Below are 21468 nucleotides of genomic sequence, written 5' to 3'. Positions count from 1 at the left end.
ACTAGGATTCAAATGAATATCAGCTAGGCTTCCTTTATCATTAAACCTGATCTAACGCCAGACATTTCTTTTTCTGCCTCAGTTTGCATAGATGTCGTTTAAATGAGAAAACAAGCCAGAGCTACACAAAGAGACCCTGTTTTGAGAGAGGAAAAAAATAAGGAAATAAAAAGTTACAAAACAAAGCATATTTTATTCACATCTAGGAAAGGCAGTATTGTGTAGGCTGGGCATGTCTGATACACTTGGGTCTTAGGTCCAGAGTCAAGCCTGAGACTCAGTCCAGATCCAGGGACAAATCAAGGGAAAAACAGCAATTAGGAATTCTGTCCTTAGTTTTTACAGTATCTATACATGTAAGTGCTTTGCATACAGTGCAGTGAACAATATGCAGGACAGAGACCACTAGGTAGCGCCTCCAGTGGCCAGCGAGTCACATTCCCTGCCGGTAAAATTTAAGGATGAGGCGTGTTCAGAAGAAGCAAGAGCATACGCAAAGCATCTGCCCATTGGGAGTTTAGAACCCCCATCTCCCCCGGTTTAATGAGCACTTCAGAGGAGCATGAAAGTCGCATCCTTGGGGAGGCCACACCCTGTGCCTACGGCTCCAGCCTTCTGGGTATGAGCGCCCCATCGGAGGCACAGCTACACGTCTGCACCCGCATGTTGGGCAGGCTGACCACTTGAGGACTGGTCCTGCCTCCCTCCTTCATGCTGACAATCATGGGCAAGGAGGTCATCTCTGAGGCAACACACTGCCGAGGCCCCAGAAATGGCCACCTGCTGGTCAGAGACTCCGGTAGCTGCAGGCAGCTGCCCACACATTCATAAGTCAGGAACCCTGGCGGTTCTAGGATCCAGTTCTCAGCCCACTTCATCCCCTGCAAGTCCAGGTACATCTCCTGGCGACAGCATCTGGTGCCTTCAGTCACTGGTGCTTCGGGGTCACAATTGCCTTGAGCTCTATTGGGTGGGAAGTCAGAAGTCAGCACAGACTTGGCTAAGATCCCAGCATCTGGGAGAGACTTAGGATCAAGCTATCTCTGCGGATATTGAAGAACTGGGTTGGGTGTGTAGCTTATTAGGAGTTTTTTCTGGCCTACATTTCAACCCCAGTGTCACAGCAAAGGAAACAACCGAATATTGGATATTTATGTGGGGATGGATAGCTAAGAACTAAAAATTAAATACTATTTACTGGGCGCTTCCTAACAGTCAGAGGGAAGCCTTTTTCTAAATATTCTCACATTCTGAAATTTTGTCATTTCACAGATAGGTCAAATTCCCCATTTGTCTCTCGATTTCGCTTATCAACTTAACCCACAGTGCCTACCCGTAGTCCTTGAGGTCCAGCGTGTGCAGCTCCAGCTGTGGTTCTCCCTGTCCCTTGCCATCTGGCGTCCCCTGCGCCGCGAAACGAACCAACTTGTGTGCACTCCAGGTCCCCGGTCCCAGATGCTCCCTCTGCACCGACACCTGGAGCAGCAGCGGCTGCCTCGGCCGGCTCAGTTGCTGCCAGAAGTTCACCGCCTCGGTCACGTCGAAGGCCTTCCAGCCGCTCTCGTGGATGGACACGAGCCTGAGACACAGCAGCGCGCATCAGGCTAGGGGACTGGCAGGCTGTTGGGGAGGCCCTGGAGGAATCTGTTCTGTCTTGTCTCCACCTCTATCATCTGCTGCTGCCCTCCCCCTGCAGGCCCGAGCCCCGCACTTCCCAACTCTCCCAACACACACACACACACGCCACACGTCTCCACCGCTATCATCTGCTGCTGCCCTCCCCCTGCAGGGCCGAGCCTCGCACTTCCCAAGTCTCCCAACACACACAGGCGCGCGCACACACACGCACACACATAGAGGTAGGGGGAGGGAGAGGGCCTATACCTAGAGTCGATAAGGGCAGTGCGGTTGGAGCCGTCCTCACGGAAGCGCAGCCATTCAATGGTGACCCGAGCCCGGGCACTGTGTGGGGACAACCTCTTTTGCCTCCGGAGAGCTGTTCTGGGTACAGGCTCCTGGAACAGCCGCAGCACGGCCTGCACCAGTTCGCTGTTAGGCGGCAGCCGCTGCTCCATGCCGAACACTAGCAGGTGACTGGAGGTCTCTGACACCAGGAACCTGCCTGCCACCTCTGTGGACAAGGACAGAGTCAACCGGAACTCTCCAGGTACCAGAAAACATCCAGGGTGGCAAGTCCCAAGGCCAATGGCTAAGATTCCTTAGTAATCTTAGGGAGATTGTGAACAGGAAGCCCATGAACAACGTGAAAAAGAAGTATTTCTCTCCACCCAGGAATTGTAAATTTTGCAATAAGGCCCTGAATACTAAACAATCAGTGGGCTTCTTTTTTATTGTCTCTTCCACCCTTAGAACCCTGTTCAAGGAAGGAGCTGGTGGGGTTCAAGAGCACAGCAATGCTGGCTTCTTTCTGGAAGGTTTTGGGAGAGGATGGGGTGGTACAGAGTCAGCTGCAGAGACTAGAGAAAGAAAACCCAAGGTCACTGTGGAACTGTGCTTTTCTTTCTTTTTTTTAACTTCTTTTTTTTTTTTTTTGGTTTGTTTGTTTGTTTGTTTGTTTGTTTTTTTTCGAGACAGGGTTTCTCTGTGTAGTCCTGGCTGTCCTGGAACTCACTCTGTAGACCAGGATGGCCTCGAACGCAGAAATCCGCCTGCCTCTGCCTCCCAAGTGCTAGGATTAAAGGCGTGCGCCACCACCGCCCGGCTGGAACTGTACTTTTCTTAAGAGACGGATGTTCTTGTGAGGGGTTCCGTTCAGTGGAACAGGAGGCTGTGAACATCTTTGTCAGGACTGCTGAACCCTGGTGCAAATGTTAAGGACATTGTCCGATTCCAAAACTGCTCTGGCCAGTGTGTTCTCTAGGATAGCAGGGTGGTTACATGCAGGCCCTTGCTACTTGACAGCTGTATACTGTGCTCCCTCTCCTCCAGGTCAGCTGCTATTCCAGGCAGTGATCTCAGGAAGTTCTACCTAGCCTTGACTGCTCCAGAGATTCTGTTTTCCTCCATTCTCCTCCCTCTTCTCTGCTCCTTAATTTAATAGAAAGCACAACCCCCCTTTTCCTATCCTGAGGGTCCTTCAGTGCCCAGTGCCCAGACCCAGACACCCTCCCAGACCTGTTCCCTCTAACAACTGCCTCAGACTGTGTCCCCTATGACTTTGACTCTGAGCCCCACAAAGCAGAGGGCCATTCACACCACATGATCAGTCTGCCTTTCTTGGAGTCCAAAGACAACAAGGGAGGGCTCACCTTGAAAGTTCTGGCTGAACCTCTTGCCTCGGGAGCGGCTGGCATGGCTGTGCTGTAGCAGGGCCACATACTGGGCCCTCACATGGGAGGGGATGACCATCCCTTCCACATCAGCCTTGTCCAAGACTGGTGGTTGATCAAGCTGCAGCTGTTGCAGTAGGCTGCCCAGGACTTGCTCTCCCGTCAGGGCGTCCACAGGGCTAACCAGGGACAGTACCCAGAATGCCCACGGGAACAGCATGGCGCTGCCCAGGAAGAGGAGCTGTGGATGTGTGTGTCCCTGAGGTGTCCCGAAAGGGTCTTGAGTCTTCGGAGGGTTGGTACAGAGCAGCTTTATAGCTGGTCCTGGGGTAGGGGGCAGGGAGGAAGGAGAGAGGTCACACCCCTGGGACCTCCTGGGAGCTCAGCATGAAACAAGCCCCTGAGCCCTAAGGAGGGGCTGTCTAGAAAGAACACAAAGGCCTGTCTGGACTGAGAACATCTGGTCACCACTGTCTGTTAGCCATATACTTCACCATTGACTTAAGGGTGTCTGACCAATTAGGACATTCAGGGCGGAGGTGGTAATAGCTCAGTGGTAGAGCACCAGGCCTGCACACATGAAGCCCTAAATTCAATCCCAGGATGGATTGGGAGGCGGGTCCTGGAGAAGATGTCGAGGTCTCATTCTCTGCTGGATGCCTGTTCCCAGTGTCTGGAATGTGCACCTGTAGTCTTGTTCACTGCTGCTTGCAAACCCTGGAAAGAACCAGATATCAATCAACACCTGGGCTCTCCAACTGGCTTGCTGCCCAGCACCCCTGGCCAGGTATCCAAAAGACTTTTCTAGGGCTGACAAGAGTCAAGCTGCTCCACTTCGTGGGGGACCTTCCTTGATTACAAAGCCTGGGACTGGCCAATAAGGAACCCATCCTTTCTCTTTCTGTATGGGAATTAGAGTTGAAAACCTACCCCATCCCAATCTCTGAGCCAGAGTGCAGAGGCTCAGACAAGGGGTAACAGAATTAAGATCGGTGCCCACGTAGGGCTTTCCACATCTCCAATTATTTTCTGCCAAGTCCTGCCCAGGTTCTTGAAGAGAGCCAGATGGACTCATTGCAATGTCTGTGTCTGGGGTGGGGACAGGGTGTGTGGCTATACACCGGAGTATACTAAGCCTTCTCTAAGACACAGCTGGGATACCCGAGTGTGGATTTGTGGATTTGTGAGCTGAAGAAATATACAGGAGAAATAAAATTGAGCAACCTGCCAGAGGCAGGGCTGCTAAATAAAACCTGTACGGAATTTGGGACATGATTACACTAATATGTCAGTCATTGTTTGCCTGGGATTTACATTACACCGGTATCTAGAGGTTTTATTTGCAGATTCTGACAATCTTAGTCAGGGGATAAAAGAAAAAACCGCAGTGGATTGTAAGGTCAGTTGGTGTGTTCCCTGGCTCTCCAGCAGGGCCACGCTTTGTTATGTAGAAGAGCAGCCCCTCCCCACTGCTCCGGCCTGGGTCTGACCCAGGTCAGGCTTGAGATTGGAAAGCAGCCCCCAAACCAGGAAAGGGAACTCCTGGAATGAAGCCTGCAGCTCCTGACACGATGCCTTTCTTAGCCAGTGCTAAAGTCCCAGGGGTAGGTTTGGCCCAATCATGCAGGGATTGAGGGCTAAGGTAAGAGAGAGGCCTAGTATTCGTTGCCACTCTCTGGCCCCAAACAGAGGTTGGGCTGCTGGGGCAAACACTGCAATGAGAACAGAAGTCACCTTGGGACTTCCAGAATAATGTATATGGCTAACATCAGGAATAGGATCAGACCCAAGGGCCTCTGATCAGGTTCAGGGAAGCTAAAGTCCAGGACAGTCTTTCCAGGCTAGCTCCTGGTATCTAGGGTACCCTCACTAGGCAGGGCAGACATTTAGTGTTTGCTTAGCAAGTACATCAAGGCCAGCCAAGGTGCCACACATGGAGCTCCCAATCCTTACCGGAGGCTCTGTGGCTTCTGGTGAGCAGTGCAGAGGGACTTCGAGACCATGCCTTGGTGGACTCCATGTTCTTCCAGAGAATCTCAGCTTCCTAGACTTTCTAGGAGAAAGAGGAGGTACAGGCAGCAATACAGATGGCATTTCAGGCCATTGGCGGCTCCTCCTTCCTGCAGGTTTGAATTCAAACCTTGCTGTAGCACACTCGCAAGCTCTGCAGATCTCAGACCCTCCTCAGTGTGACATTAAGTCTCCTCTGGGAAATGTGAATCTCCTCAAAGTGATTCAAGTTTCCCTCTGGGAAAACAGACACCAGAAATTAGCCATTTAATCACAATGTTCCCAGAATTCCTGGCAAGTCTCTTGGTACACAGTAGGTGCTCAAGAAATGCTTGCACTGTTAACTTATTTGAGTGGTCAACTTTCTAAAGGGTAACTTGACTTTTTTTTTTTTTTTTTTACTCTCTTAAAAATAATTAGAATTCAACAACAACATTCAAACCTGTGAGAGGGTGTGTAGGAAGAGGCAGGATCTTCCTTTGCCCCTGCCTGCTCACTTGACCTCTGTCTCTCTTGCAAATAACAGGGGATGGTTTTCTCATCATGCAGATTTTACTAACAACTATTATTTGCACCTGTGTTTTTAAAGTGTAAAACTTTTAATTTTTTAAAAAAAAATATCTTTACAGATTTGGTGCAGGGGGTGTTGTTTAATTGGGTTTTCAATGTGGAGTTTCATGGACGGGTGTGTGAAGATATGTTTTGTGAGTTGGTTTTTTGTTTTGTGTTTGCATAATGCTGAGATTGAACCCAGGGCCTTGGGGATACTCAGCACGTGCTGTGCCACTAAGCTATGTGCAGTCCAATTCTGTTTCAAGAGATGGGGTTTCATTGGCTGGCCTCCGACTCCTGAATTGAAGTGAGTCCCCCTCAGCCTCCACAGTGGGTACAGGTTCAGACCATTACACCCAGTTACCAATTTTATATTTTTTCCCCAAACTGTGTTCTTAATTGATATATTTTTTAATCTTTTGTTGTTTTTATTTATTTATTGGGGGAGGTAGAGGCACAGGTTACAGTATGTATGTGAATATCAAAGAATAACTTTCAAGAGTTGATTCCTGTGGGGCTGTGGTGGCGCATGCCTTTAATCTCGGCACTTGGGAGGCAGAAGCAAGTGGATCTCTGTGAGTTCAAGACCAGCCTGGTCTACAGAGTGAGTCCCAGAACAGCCAAGGCTACACAGAGAAACCCTGTCTCAAAACAAACAAACAAACAAGTTGGTTCTCTCCTCTCACCATGTTAGTCCTAGGAACTGAAGCCTGGTTACCAGGGCTGGTATCAAGCACCATTACCCTGTAACGTACCTCACTGACCCATCTTTTAATGTTTTGAAGCTTTTGAGCATGCATATACTACATACTGAACACATTCCTCTTGTGCCCCCCCCCTTTCTCCTTTCTCTTCTTCCCCTCCTCACTGGTCTGATTAATAACCCCAGACAGTTCTACTCTCATGATATATAAATATCAACTTCTGTACCCACATACAATCTGAGAGCCAAAAGTAACAGGAAATACACAAGAACTGTTTCTGAGATTCCCTTAACTCCTTCATGATGATTACTTCCAGGTGTGTTCACTTTCCTGCAAACACCATGGCTTCATCCTTCAAGCCAGCAGAAAGCTGTTGTGTGTACACACCACTTTTTCCATTTCTGTTCCTCTGTGTGAGACATTTGGGTTGTCTGCTGGCTCTGCTGCTGTGAACAGAGTCACAGTAAACACAGTGGAGCAAGTGTCTCTGTGACAAGCCAACTTGGAGTCCTTTGAGCAAATGCCCAGGTAGGGTCCAACAGAGTCATGTGGGAATCTTCCTTCTCCATATTGAGCTTCATACTGCTCTGGTTCATGTTCTCACCAGCAGTGGTTACGGCTCCTTTTTGTCCACATCTGCATCAACATCTGTCATGTGTTTTCTTTTTCCCTTCTCTTCCTCTCTCCCTTCACAGCTACCATCACTTTCCCATCACTTTCAGGCTGATGGCCTCTTTTCTCTTAGATTATTTGTTGCACACACTCTCACACATACTCTCACACACTCTCACACATACACACACACACTCACACTCACACTCACAAATAAATGTAAATGTTGGCCCTGCTTTTGTTGTTTGTGCGTATGTGGTCTGAAGGCCGACCACTCTGCCGTGCTCATCTAGGAAAGCGGCTCATACCTGGCAAAGGCTAACTCTCCCTCTCTCAACCGAGATTGGTCATGTGTAGCTCTATGTCTAGGGATGGAACCGTATGAAATTTTCACTCTTCCATGTTCACATACCCCCAATTTTATATTTTAAGAAGTCCAGTGAAAAGTCTCTCCTACCCAGGGTTCCCTCCCAGGGGGCAGCTAGAGTTAGTTCTGGAGATCCTGGAGGTCGGCTTGTTTACTCTGATACTTAGCTTGCCTCTGCAATTATACCTTATCACTGCTCTGAGTTGGGTGGCAATTGAGAGACATTTATAGCTAATTTGACTATTTGCTTGTTCCAGTGCTGGGGATGGACCTAAGGCCTCCTGCAGGCTAGACGGGGCTCTCTCTTCTGACATTAGCAAGCACGATTAGACAGGAAGCACCTGCATGACAACACACTACAATGTGGATTTCTTCTTTAAAAAAAAGAAAAGATTTATTTTATTTTTATGTAGATGTATGTGCCTGTGTGTAGCCTGTCCGGTAAATCCCCGAGCCCTTTGTCATTCTGGCTGCTATGGAAGCGGGGTCTTTCATTCACAGGCCTGCTTAACTGTTGCTTATATCACTCACTGCAAATGGTTACTTTCTGACTTCCAATGTAGCTTCCCTTATTTATTGTTTATAACTGTGCTTAGGTGACTCCCGTTTCTAAATCTATTGCTTTTGTTAGGAACAAATGGAGTATCTACCAATGATGTTATGCTTTCTGTGTGTGTGTGTGTGTGTGTGTGTGTGTGTGTGTGTGTGTGTGTGTGTGTGTGTGTGTGTGTCTGTGTGTCTGTGTGTGTGTGTATCTGTGTGTGTCTGTGTGTGTGTCTGTGTGTGTGTGTCTGTGTGTGTCTGTGTGTCTGTGTGTGTGTGTCTGTCTGTGTGTGTGTGTCTGTGTCTGTGTGTCTGTGTGTGTGTCTGTGTGTGTGTCTGTGTGTGTGTCTGTGTGTCTGTGTGTCTGTGTGTCTGTGTGTGTGTCTGTGTGTCTGTGTGTGTGTCTGTGTGTGTGTGTGTGTGTGTGTCTGTGTGTGTCTGTGTGTGTCTGTGTGTGTCTGTGTGTGTCTGTGTGTCTGTGTGTGTGTGTGTCTGTGTCTGTGTGTGTGTCTGTGTGTGTGTGTCTGTGTGTGTCTGTGTGTCTGTGTGTGTGTGTCTGTCTGTGTGTGTGTGTCTGTGTCTGTGTGTCTGTGTGTGTGTCTGTGTGTGTGTCTGTGTGTGTGTCTGTGTGTCTGTGTGTGTGTCTGTGTGTCTGTGTGTGTGTCTGTGTGTGTGTGTGTCTGTGTGTGTCTGTGTGTGTGTGTCTCTGTGTGTGTGTGTCTGTGTGTGTCTCTGTGTGTGTGTGTCTGTGTGTGTGTCTGTGTGTGTGCGCGCGCGTGCACGCACGCGTGTTTTTTAAAAAATCAAGAATGAATACAGAATTCTACCAATTTACTGAATATCTGTACCAATGAGAACTCTCCTATTGTAGTAAAAATAGAGAACACTTTGGAAGATCATTCTAGAGCTGAAGGAACTACATTATTCTGAAACCCAGCTATTCCACTCAGTCTGACAGAAATTCATTCATAACAGTGATTATCACAGTGGTGTCAGAGTCTAGACAGGCTGGCTATGGCTCTGAAGGCCTTTCCAGGTATGCAGGAGAGCCTGGTTCCATTCAAACACAAAAACAAACAAACAAACAAACAAAAAAGCCAAACCAACCAACAAACATAGTGTACAAACCAGAGCCACCTATCGGAAATCTCTCACTGCAGTAAGTTTTTGCATAGAGGATCCTGTGACAGGGAAGACCAGTCAAAGCTGTGCAGCATCGGCCACTGCAAGAGCAGAACAGGGGACAGAACCCAGTCTGTTCAATCGCCTGTCACTCAAAACCAGGCAGAATTAGGTTGCACTGTTTAGAGCCACACTTTTCTGCAGGAGGTCAGGGAGTCCATTTTGGTTATGATGACTTGTTATGATTTGGTTATGATGAGTTGTCTCTTTCTGATATTTAAGCTGCTGGTTTTTTTTTTTTTTTTTTTTTTCCTACTTTTACTCACTTTGGGGATCTGCAGTCATTGAGTACGACTCTGAAGCGGTTGAAGGTGCTCTCCATCCTGCAGTATCAAGCACTCAGCCACAGTTTGTTCTCGAGGATACAATGGTTTTACTTCTCTCTTTTATTCTTCTTCCTTCTCCTCCTTACAGAGTCAGGGAGCAACCTGTCCCCAGACACAGTGCTGGAGTCTGGACTGGAGGGCCCTTCACAGCACATGACAGCTCCCCGATCTAATACACATGACATGTGTTTATCAGTGAGTTGTTTTTAAATAACTGTCTTTATGATTGCTATCAACAAATGTTTGCTTTGTCACCTATTTTATTCCTATATACCTGGGGTCTCATGAAAATGTCTAAGACCCAAGGGGGTCACAAGTGGAAAAAGTGTAAGGAGCCTTTGTTCTAGTAGAGCAGAGGGGTGCTCCTGGCTTCCTAAACCCCTGGATTCATGCCTACCAGTGTCAGGGAGCTTCCTGCAGCAGCCAGCCCACCAGTGTGCTGAACTTCCAGTGCCAGTGTCCCTCCCCCAAGCCACACGAGGTATGGAACACTCATGGACACAGGACAGGAGAGTGCAGTGAGCAGCCACTACATGCTCTCCAGAGCCCATGCCCTCCATCAGGGCCATACAGGCTGAGCAGCAGAGAGTCTGTGTCACAGGACATCAGGCTGGGTACCAGCGGCTCCTCCATAGCTTGGGGTTTTTCTAGTTCACCTGTGGCCATGCCATGGGTTTCAGTGTTTTCCCTTTGATTGATTGATGTTTTGTTTGTTCATTGGGGGGAGGGGGTTGGTTCATTTGTTTCTCCTGTTATGTTTGAGACAGGGTCTGACACTATAGTTCACACAGGCCTGGAACCCACTGGGTAGTCCAGGCTGGTTTCCAACATACACTTAGCCCTCTGCCTCAGTTTCTCCAGTGCTGAGATTATGGAAATGCACTACCATGCCGGACTTTAAGAGATTTTTCCTCCTCCTCTTTCCCCTCGTCTTCTACCTTCTGTCTTCTACAACTGGCCTGATGCTGGCTCTGTAACTAAAGTAGCCTTGAACTCAATACGCCTCTTGTCTTGGCCTTTCGCGTGCTGGCATCATGAGCATGCTCCACTGTGCGTGGCTCTTCCCTCGCTTCTCACTGTGCTCGACTTCCCTGGGGAGGGTCTTAGCCCAGAACAAACTCAGGAAACTCAGGGCTAGAAGTTGTTAAACATATACAAAAGTGCCTTTAATCCCAGCACTTGGGAGGCAGAGGCAGGCGGACTTCTGAGTTCAAGGCCAGCCTGGTCTACAGAGTGAGCTCCAGGACAGCCAGGACTACACAGAAAAACCCTGTCTCAAAAAAAAAAAAAAAAAAAAATATATATATATATATATATATATATATATATATATATATACACACACACACATCCTAAATGTATTATTTGAGGTCTTTTTTAAAAAATTCCCTTGCCCCAACTTTATTACATGGACAAACAGACGCAACCTCAGGACTGGGAATTGACTGAGACAAATGAAATAAACACAGCTCAATGCCATTGTCACCCTCAGGCTGGATACTGTTGGAAATGACCAATATGAGGCCCTGGGTTCAATTCTCCAGCATGGCATTAAAACTGGGCATGGTACTCCCAGGACTCTGGGAGTCATCTCCTACAAGCAAGTTCAAGGCCAGCCTGAACCCTTACACAGCTCACTGAGAAGTGGTTTCATTTTCTGTATTTACCAAATACACAGGTGAGGGAGGATAAAGATAGGAGTGAAACACTCAGACTTGGTTTCATTATGGTTTGTTTGTTCTCCTTGGGACTTTAGTCACACGTCAGATGCACCTGCAGGCAAACCACTTCCCAAAGAACAGACCCTCAAGGGGTAAAGGAGAGCAGAGATGGATGCCTTCTACACTGCATCTGCTTCTGGCTCTGCAGCAACCACCAAAGCGACCCACTGAGGGACAGACCCCTTCCCTCCTTCAGCCATGCAAACTAGAGGCCCCATCTTCTCCGGGGTCCACACAGGAGAGCCATTTCTTCTGAGATGCCATGTCTAAACTCCACCTGTTTTCACAGAGGACTTAGGGAGGGGGTCAGGAAATTACAGGGGCTGGGATATAGCTCTGTGGAGAAGAGAACTTGCCCAGAATGCCCAAGGTGCTGGTTCCATCCCCTGTACACTCACTGTCTGTCTGTCTGTCTGTCTGTCTGTTGTCTGTCTGTCATATTATTGCCTTCCTAACCTACCTCACACAACGAAAAGGTATCAAGGGAGAAAGACCTCTTAAGGTAGTTTCTTTCTCTGTAGAAAAACCTAGCAGTCCTGGTCTTTACAAGCTTCTCTTCCTGCCTTTCTTTCTCTTCAATCAATTAAGCAAATGTTTCTTGATTGTGACCCTTTGGAGGCCACTGTCACCACAGGAGACAGGTACACGGATTGATGAGGTGACTCTGCAGTGTTCTTGCCTCCTATCTCCTTCACTCTCCCCAGTGACATTTCATGGAGGGCCAGTTCTACCTAGGGGACCACAGATTCGTTAATCAGCAGCCTGTGCCTCAGTTTCCTCATCTGTGAGAGAAGAGCCTTAATGGCATCCCTGGGCTTCCTTCCAGTACTGTTTGCTGAATCCTGCCTCTTGTTGCCTCACCTGACAAGAGGAGAGAGGTCCCAAGGCTCCTCCCAGGACACCCATCTGGAACTAAATCCAGGACTCACACCTGTCAGAAAGGGGACAGGACCATATGGCTTGAACCGTGCTCCCTGTCCCTGCCTAGTTACCTCCCTCCTTGGCCCAGTTAGGCCCAAATAAGCCCGGGCTGCTCTGCGAGAGCAATAAGACCACCCAGGGTGGGTCTGGAGACCCCACAAGCGCTCTGGGCTAGGGTCAGCTCAGTCATGTGGCTAGGCACCTGGGCTGGCCTTGGTGCATTTGTTCAACAAGAACAGAGTGTCTGCCCTTGCTAGGAAGGGGACCTCAGTTGCTGGGCTCTTGCCTGGAAGGATTCACTCCTGGGCCTTAGCTTGCCTGGTCTCAGAGCCCCCTTTCCATCTGAACCTTGTCTAGCTGACACCAACCCCTGGAGGCCCCCCAGTGAACCCTGACCCTATATTGTCGCTTGACACTCAACTGGCAACCTGACCTATTATCAGGGTCAAACCTTTTACCCACCTCAAGCCCAGTCCAGGGCTGCACTAGTCAGTCTCCCCTTACACCCCATTCTCCTGCCCTCTTCTGCAGGGTGACAACCTTGGTTTAGGGTAACTCCCACTTCCAATCTGACCGCAAGACCACCAAAATTCTACCTACCCTCATCCTCAAGGCCATCAGGCCAAGCTTCTTCTACATGACAAAGGGCAATCTCCCTCCCACCTGACACCTAATCAAGCCCATTGTGAAAAATCCCCAATCCACATTCACTTCCTTCTGGCTGATTGGTCAATTACTGTATTTCCCCAAAGACAATCCAGAATCCACATTCAGAATAGAGAGCTGTTTGCCAAGGGATATTTGTCCTGTCTGCTGGCTACACCTTCTTTAACATGTGTCTCAGCACCTCCTCAGCCCGAGGCCACACCACCCTAGTCTGAACTGCAATTGCCAGCAGCTGGAGGTCATGGCAAGACCTCCGCTGTGATTCTCTTCTCTCTGCGGAGCTTGCTTCTCCTCTGGGCCCCAGAACCTAATGTTCAAATGTTCTCTGTCCCTACCTCCTTGTTTCCAACATCTATACTCAGCTAGGCCTCCAAACCCTTTGGGGTCCCTCCTACCTAATGCCCCCACAAGGCCCTCCGGTCTCACTTGGTCTTACTTCTTTCCGTTTGAGATCCTCCATCCCTTACTGGGCAACTGCCTTCCTACTCCACCTCTCACCTCCAATATAGTTACAATCTTTGAAAAATCTCTATTATAAAATGAGTTGCATTAGTCAAAAACCCTCCAAAAATAGTCTGTAAAGTGAATCATAGAAAGCAGAGAATGGTGATATCGGCTGCAATTCCAGCACTTGGAAGGCAGATGTGAGAGAATCAGAAGTTCAAGGCCATCCTTAGCCACATAATGAACTGGAGGCCAGTCTTGGCTGGCTACAGTGAAACCCTGTATCAAAATTCAAAATAAAGATGAGCACAGTAATGCACATTCCTTAATGCAGTACTTGGGAGACAACAGCAGATGAATTTATGTGAGTCTGAGGCCAGCCTGGTTTACACAGGAACTTCCAAGCCAACCAGGGCTACATGATAAGATCTTTATCTTTTAAAAAAAATATTTATTTTTATTTTATGTGTTTGATATTTTGCCTGCATGTATGTCTGTGTGAGGGCATCAGATCTCTTGGAACTGGAGTTACAAACAGTTGTGAGCCAACATGTGGGTGCTAGGAATTGAACCTGGGTCTTCTGGAAGAGCAGATCTCTTAACCACTGAGGCATCTCTCTAGCTCTTTAAAAGATCTTTTCTTTAAAAAAAAAAAAAATCATAGACTGGACTGAAGAGATGGCTCAGCAGTTAAGAGCACTGACTGCTCTTCCAGAGGTCCTGAGTTCAATTCCCAGCAACCACATGGTGGCTCACAGCCATCTGTAATGAGATCTGATGCCCTCTATTGTGTTAAAGACAGTAATAGTGTACTCACGTACATAAAATAAATAATCTTTTAAAAATCATAGACTTAAATATTTGCATGTATGTGTACCACTATGTCCCTGGCAGCTGTGGAGGTCAGAAGAGGGAGTTGGATCCCCTGGAACTAACGTTAAGGATAGTTTTAAGGTGCTGGGAACTGTACCTCTGCAAGGCCATTAAGTGCTCTTAACAGCTGAGCTAATTCTCTAGACCTGTAAAAACAAGTCTTTTTAAAACAACAAAATAATCAGATGTAGAAGAATACTTCTTTAATACACTGGAGACGCAGAGGTGGGCAGACCTGTCACATAGTGCATTCTAGGCCAGCCAGGGCTACAGAAGGAGACTCTGTCACAAAACAAGAAAAAGAAATGAAAGTAGAAGATATGTAGACTATAACACAGAAAAAAATCCATCTGATTTGGGGTCTGGCATCAGACTTTTCAGATACCACACCACAATGAGGAGCAACTGCAATTCATCTGAGCAAAGAGGCAGATGGCTGCGGAGAAGCCAGAAAGGTGCTCCTAAATGAAGCTGTCTCCTGGCCCAAGTCACAGCCATAGGCCTCTAGATCCAGGGCACAGGACAGGTAAGAAGGGGTACCGTCCACAGAGGCAGGGCTAAGGATGTGCAGAAAAGGGATGGGAGTGAGGAGACCAGCCTGAAGAGCCTGAAGGGGGGGAGGGTACAGAGGACCACACCCAGGGACCTGGGGAAGTCAGCTAGACAGGGAGGGGCAGAAGGCTACATCAGTAGCAGAGCAGGATGGGACATGGCAGGGCTGATGATCAGGACAGAGGAAGCTTCTGGAAAAATAACTAGTAGCTATATCCTTAAGGGAGAGAAGACCAAAACCTGAAGGGACAGAGAACCAAGAAAAGATCGATAGGAAGAGACACTCACTTCAGGCAGCCACATGCTGGGCTAGCATCAGGACCAGGGAGGCTGCAAGGCTATTTTTATCTTTGCAGTAGAAGATGACAGCTCAGACATGGAAGTGAGCAGTAAAACTGTGCCCTGGGGAATGGGGAGCTGCTCAGGTGGTGTTGGTGACTCGGAGAACCAGCAGCAAGCCTTATTTCACAGTCCAGCATCACAGCTGAGGAAGGTGAAGCCTACAAAGCTCTTCCCACTGTTGACAGCAGGGCTGGGCAGGAGGCAAGCGTGGAGGTCTCACAATCTACCTTTGTCTCCAAACCCTATGCTTTTTCCAGGCCAGCTCTGGCTCAAGCCTGTGAAGCTCTCCTTCAGAAGAACAAAGAGCTAATTAAAAAGCTAACTACAGTAGCACTCTCCTGTGATCTCAGCTCTGTGGAGGCAGAAGCAGGAGGATTAGAGAAGTTCCAGGACTGATTCCCCCAGAGGCCTTAGTGGGTAAAGGTCCTTGCCACCAAACCTGCCAATCTGCCTTCAGTCCCCAGACCCACAGGGTTCCCAGAGAACAGATTCCAGAAAAGCTGATTCCCCCAGAGGCCTTAGTGGGTAAAGGTCCTTGCCACCAAACCTTCCAATCTGCCTTCAGTCCCCAGACCCACAGGGTTCCCAGAGAACAGATTCCAGAAAAGCTGTCCAATGGCTTCAAGGAGCACAGCTCACCCCTCCCCTTGGGTTTGAATTCATAATGAAATAACTTGTCTATTGACAAGGGAATTAATTGGTCTGGAGCCTACCATGAAGCAGGCATCCAGTTTTACTTGGTACATTCGTCTTCAGCTTTCTTTTTTTTTTTTTTCTTTTTTTTCTTTTTTTGGTTTTTCGAGACAGGGTTTCTCTGTGTCCTGGCTGTCCTGGAACTCACTCTGTAGACCAGGCTGGCCTCGAACTCAGAAATCCGCCTGCCTCTGCCTCCCAAGTGCTGGGATTAAAGGCGTGCGCCACCAACGCCCGGCCGGTCTTCAGCTTTCTATGCAGGAAAGTGAATGGAACTCTAGTCACAGGGGCATAGAAAGCCCCACCATGGATCAAAGCACCAGGCCTCATGTCTGGTCAAGGGATGGCTATGATGACAGCCTGTTTGTAGATCCGCATTGACAAAGAGGCCAAGGCTACGTTGTGTGTTACCCATAGCTAAGAAAGCCTAAGGGGGCTGGACACAGCCTGAGACATCAAGATGATATGTGTGACCCTGGGCAGCCAAGGAGATCCTCTAGAGAGTAAAGGACCATGTGTGTCTCCCTCTAGTATCCCTTGCTCCAAACCACAGCTGTCTCTGAAATCACCAGTCATCCAATGCAATGGAATAAAACAGCATCCTCGGGGGGAGTGTACATGCATGAGTGTGGTCCAGTGAGTGTGTGCATCAGTGAGTCTATGACCTGTGCGTGTATTCTGTGTGTGACTCCGAGTATGTATTAGTGTGTCCTTGTGTGAGAATGTGATGCTGTTTATGCGTGCATGAGTTAGCTCGTGCATCTGTAGATGTGCGTGAGTGTGTGTGCGTGCTTGTGTGTGCGTGCTTGTGTGCATGTGTGTGTTTGCTAGTATCCATGCAAGTGTGCATGTGATTTTGAACATGTGAACGTGAAGGACGTGTAAGTGTACCTGAGTGATGTGTGTGGGTTTGCATGTGTGCATCTTGAGTGTGTCTGAGTCCCTCCCTGGCTACCCCTGACTAAGGGCAACAGGGAAGGTGTGGCAAGCTCTGGGGTTGGGCTATGTCCACGCAGCAGGCTCATGGTCCCAAGAGAATGTGTTTTTGCTAATGTTAGTGAAAGTTCCTAGGACTTGTTAGGTCCTCTTGCCTAGTAGCTTGGAACTTTCTGCACCCAGTCCTTTCCTGCCTCACACAGTCCAAGGTAGCTTGGCAGCCAGATATGAGCAGCCAAAGGCAAATTCTACAGGAAAACATAGAGACAGGATGAGCCAAGTTGGTGTTGAGTCCCAAACTGGACAGGCTGAAGCTTTAAGTCATTTAGGGTGCTCACAATCTCCTTTGTCCCATATGTTGCCTGGTTTCACCAGGACCCGGTACCCAAGGGAGGACTCAGCTAGAGGAAGGTGACTGCCTCCACCAGCCAGCATTTCCAGCGAGTCAGCTCAGAGACGCGGTTGGTGCAACAGCGCCCCCTGCAGCTCAGGGAAAGTCTATATACCCACTGACAGTCACACCACAGGAGGCTAGTAAAGACCAGGGGGCAGTCTTGCTCCATATCTGAAACAGGCCTGAGCCACAGTGGTGGCCACACTGGCCACATTCTCCTGAGCATCCTCCCATTTCTCTGAGTTCCAGAACACGTGCATATTTTCTCCTGTTTCCTGCAGGGCCAGGTCCTGGCCTTAACTAACCTCAGAGCCTCTGTACCGCTCCCCTGTCTGTGCCCCCTTCATCCAGCCAGCTTCCCTCTGTTTCCAGCCCTCTCTGTGCCCCCTTCATCCTTCATTGAGTCTTTGTGATCCTCAGATAATGCTTTGTCTGACTAACTCTGGTCCACCCGGAACGGTGTTGAAGCAGTTTTTTGAGACAGGGTTTCTCTGTGTAGCCCTGGCTGTCCTGGAACTCACTCTGTAGAACAGGCTAGCCTCGAACTCAGAAATCCACCTGCCTCTGCCTCCCAAGTGCTGAGATTAAAGGCGTGCGCCACCACTGCCCGGCCAAGGCAACTCTTATAAAGGATCAACATTGAAGCAGTACCCGGTACCTCAGGAGATAAGGCATTTAAAGAGACAGCTACACTTATCAAGGCATTGAGGGCAGTCCCTCACCCAAGATGAATGGTATCACTTTAAAAAGAAGTCAGGAAGCCGGGTAGTAGTGGCACATGCCTTTAATCCCAGCACTTGGGAGGCAGAGGCAGGCGGATTTCTGAGTTCGAGGCCAGCCTGGTCTACAGAGTGAGTTCCAGGACAGCCAGGGCTACACAGAGAGACCCTGTCTTGAAAAACAAAAAACAAGCCGGGCGGTGGTGGCGCACGCCTTTAATCCCAGCACTTGGGAGGCAGAGGCAGGAGGATTTCTGAGTTCGAGGCCAGCCTGGTCTACCGAGTGAGTTCCAGGACAGCCCGGGCAGCCCGGGCTATACAGAGAAACCCTGTCTCGAAAAAAAAAAAAAACAAACAAACAAAAAAAAAGAAAAACAAAAAACAAAACAAAAAGTCAGGAGAGGTGGGGGGTGAGAGAAAGGGAACATCTGTAAGCCCAGGGGACTGACACCCAAATGTCAGGCTCCCAGACTGTGGGAGGGCAGGCAAATGTGTGTCTGCTATTCAGGCTGTTCATCTAAGGTTCACTATGCAGGATTAGAGCCCTAAGAAGCCACCTTGCACAAATGTCAACTGGGCACCAGTTCTACTGAAATGGTGCTGGCTTGCAACCTTGCAACCTTGCAACCTTAACTCCTAGCCCTGGCCTCTTCCAAGACTCTGCCTCCATCTCTACCTGATCCAAGTAGAATTCATTCCAAAATTCATGCCTTGGTCATGCTGTCTCTTCACAGCAGTAAAACCCTAAGACACCCCTCCCCCCCAACTAAAGAGTAATGTCAGAGCTATAGGAAGGCATGCTTTGTATTCTTTGTCTCTGGCCCACCTTACCCCACTTCTACACTTCTACCCCCCACTCCTTCTCACCCCCACCATGTTCCTTACTGCCTCCTCCCCCAACCCAGTCATCTGGATCTTGTCTTTACCAACCACTAGTTTCTTTAGCTGGTTATGAATGTCTCAGGAGGACCTGGCACATGAGTAAGCTACACTTTATCTGTCTATAATAACAAGATCTGAATATGCACTGTAGGGATGTCTCCCCAACCTTAGCCAACTTTCTGAGGATGTTGGCTACCAGCCACAGTCAGCTGGGACTCACCTGCTTGCCAGCCTTTCTGTGCTTCTTACTTCTTGCAGATTGTAATAGAACAGCACCTTCCTGTTCTGTTCATGCCTGCCACACACCAGGCGTTGTCTCCTTTAGATCTCAGCACAGAAAGGAAGACCTGTCCTTACTCTCAGCCTACAGGTGAGGACATGCAGACTCAGGAACTTGGCAAGGTTACCTAGTAAGATGTGGTCTTACTCTCTAGACCTACCTCTCCCTGCATGAGACCGGTGTGTGTTGCTTTGGATGACCCGGAAAGGCTAGGTTCAGGGAGCAAGTGATAACAGCAGGACACTGTCCTGGGGCCTAAGAAGGGACGCTGGTTTGCCCGTCCACAAGGGAGCAGCTGTCCAACTTTTCAGCCCCGGTGGCTGCTATGCAGAGGCTAGAAGGAAGCAGAGAGTAAACCTAGGCTTTCCCCTTTGAAGAACACTGAACTTCTTAGCGGAAACAGGAAGTCACCAGCTTCTCTCCAACCTACCTTCTCCCTGATCCCGACACCCCACCCCCAACTCAGAGGTAGACGCCCTCTAGTGGGCAGAGCCTCTTTGCTGCACTACACCTCGGGAATCCAAGGTGTTCAAGCAACGTGACATCTTAGTAGTCACCAGTGAGTACGGGGGAAAAAGACTCAGATCCAGGGGCTCAATGAAGGGCTGCTGCCAGTAACTCGGCTGCCTGGGATGGGGGTGCTCACCCTTGACAACTGGCCTTGTCAATTACAGGTTTGCTATGGAGCAGTGCTGTTTTCAAGAAAATAACAATAGTCTTAAGATGCCAAGATCAACACTGATGCAGGCAAAGGGATGGAGCTGAGGAGGGGGTGCCTCTCAGTTTCTCCTCCACTCTGAATTCTAAGATAGGGAAAACTAAATTAGAATGTCCTAGGCATATCTGTAGAGATGATCAATGGTGAACTGTTCTCTTCTCACCAAACTCGTTCATAAACTGCTAGACGCTCAGAGGCCCGGGTTCTAATCCTTCCTGGCCAGGCAAGCCCCATTTTTACTTCAGTTTCTGGTTATTTCATTAAAATAGAAAATAAAGCAAAGTGTGGTGCTTTATCCTGAAATAAAGGCACTCCATAGGCTAAGGTGGGAGGGAGGTCAGGTTGTCACAAACTGAAGAACAGCTTGGGCTTTGTAGTAACCTTGTGGTGGTTTGAATAATGGCTCCCTAGGCTCATATAGGTGTGGCTTTACCCCTCCCCCAGCTAGTTTTCCAGCACCATGCCTGACATCATGCTTGCTGTCATAGTAATAATGGGTTAGCCTCTGAAACTGTAAGCAAGCCACAATAAAATGCTTTCTTTTTTAAGAGTTGCCTTGGTCATGGTGTCTCTTCACAGCAATAGAACAGTGACTAAGACAAAGTTCTAGGCCAGCATTGGCTACAGTACATCTTATCTCAAAAGTCTTTAATGAAAAATAAAGTTGGGGTACAGCTCTTCCTGATATTCTGCAGGGAGCCCTGGGTTCCTGGCACCACACAAGTCAGGGATTACCTGGTCTTCCGTGGGGCCTTTGTATATCTGAGTCACTACGCAGCTTGTGGGGACCTGTGCACACACACGCATGCGCGCACACACATGCACACATACTCTCCTCTCCCCTATGATGACGCACAGGCTGGCTCTGGTGAAGGAAATCCTATTATGTTACTCCAAATACAGGGACTTCCTCAGTAAATGTTCCTGTGTCAGGAACAACACCACCTGCCACCTCCTTGCATCTTTTTATTTAGGTGCTAGAGGCAAAAATGAGGGTTTTTCTTTCTACTAACCACTTACTCCACCATTGATCCACACCCCCAGTTGTCATCGTGTTTTAATGACTATAACACAGTCCCCATGGAGAGGAGCTTACATACAAACCTAAATATGTATAAAAGGGGACCCCAGCCCCAACCAAAGCAGCCCTCCAGTGGACATTCTGGGAGGTGGGATAGGGGCTCTCCCGCTACTGAAGTATCTCTGTCTGCTGTCCAAACCCCCAGGACACTCTAGCCATCCAGTCACTCCAGTCTTCAAGGAGGGAACGTTTATCCAACATGATTTTCCTGAAGCTGAAAGCCGTGGTGAAACTGGCTTTCCTCTCATGCGCTTTAATTTAAATGTCCCTCAGACATTCTCTCCTACCTGAAGACTCTCGAAGCTGTAAGAATAAGCAGGGTAGGATTTCATACACTGAAAAGGCCAGGGTAGCTTCTTGAGATAAGGGCACCACCCTGAAGACACTTGCTATCACTCACTGTACTGCTGTGGTAGTGTACAACAGTAATTCCAGCATCTGTAATTCCAGCACACTGTAATACCAGCACACTGTAATCCCTGTCTCCTGTAATCCCAGCACTTGGGAGGTTGACACAGGAAGATTCCAAGTTTGAGGGCAGCCTTGGCTTAAGAGAGTTCAAAGCTAGCTTGGGTCAGTATAGCAAGAAACAAAACCCTAAACAAACAAAACCCTCATAGAGTAAAAGATGTCAAAACTCAGTTAGCAGGTTCAAGAGCT

The 21468-nt window shown here is 48.6% G+C and overlaps 1 protein-coding gene across 1 annotated transcript; it reads right to left on the bottom strand.

Moving 5' to 3' along the window:
* Positions 1-210: 210 nt before the first annotated feature.
* On the bottom strand, positions 211-3510 carry LOC117721920 (left-right determination factor 1). The gene is made up of 4 exons (XM_034520796.2): positions 3270-3510; positions 1885-2131; positions 1334-1579; positions 211-963 (listed from the first exon to the last, which is right to left on the bottom strand). The coding sequence occupies exons 1-4, from the start codon at positions 3508-3510 to the stop codon at positions 600-602; spliced, it is 1098 nt and encodes a 365-aa protein (XP_034376687.1). The 3' UTR covers positions 211-599.
* Between the last annotated feature and the right edge of the window lie 17958 nt (positions 3511-21468).

Source organism: Arvicanthis niloticus, chromosome 16 (assembly GCF_011762505.2).
Source record: "Arvicanthis niloticus isolate mArvNil1 chromosome 16, mArvNil1.pat.X, whole genome shotgun sequence".
Lineage (NCBI taxonomy): Eukaryota > Metazoa > Chordata > Mammalia > Rodentia > Muridae > Arvicanthis > Arvicanthis niloticus.
This window is presented reverse-complemented; position numbering and strand designations above follow the sequence as displayed.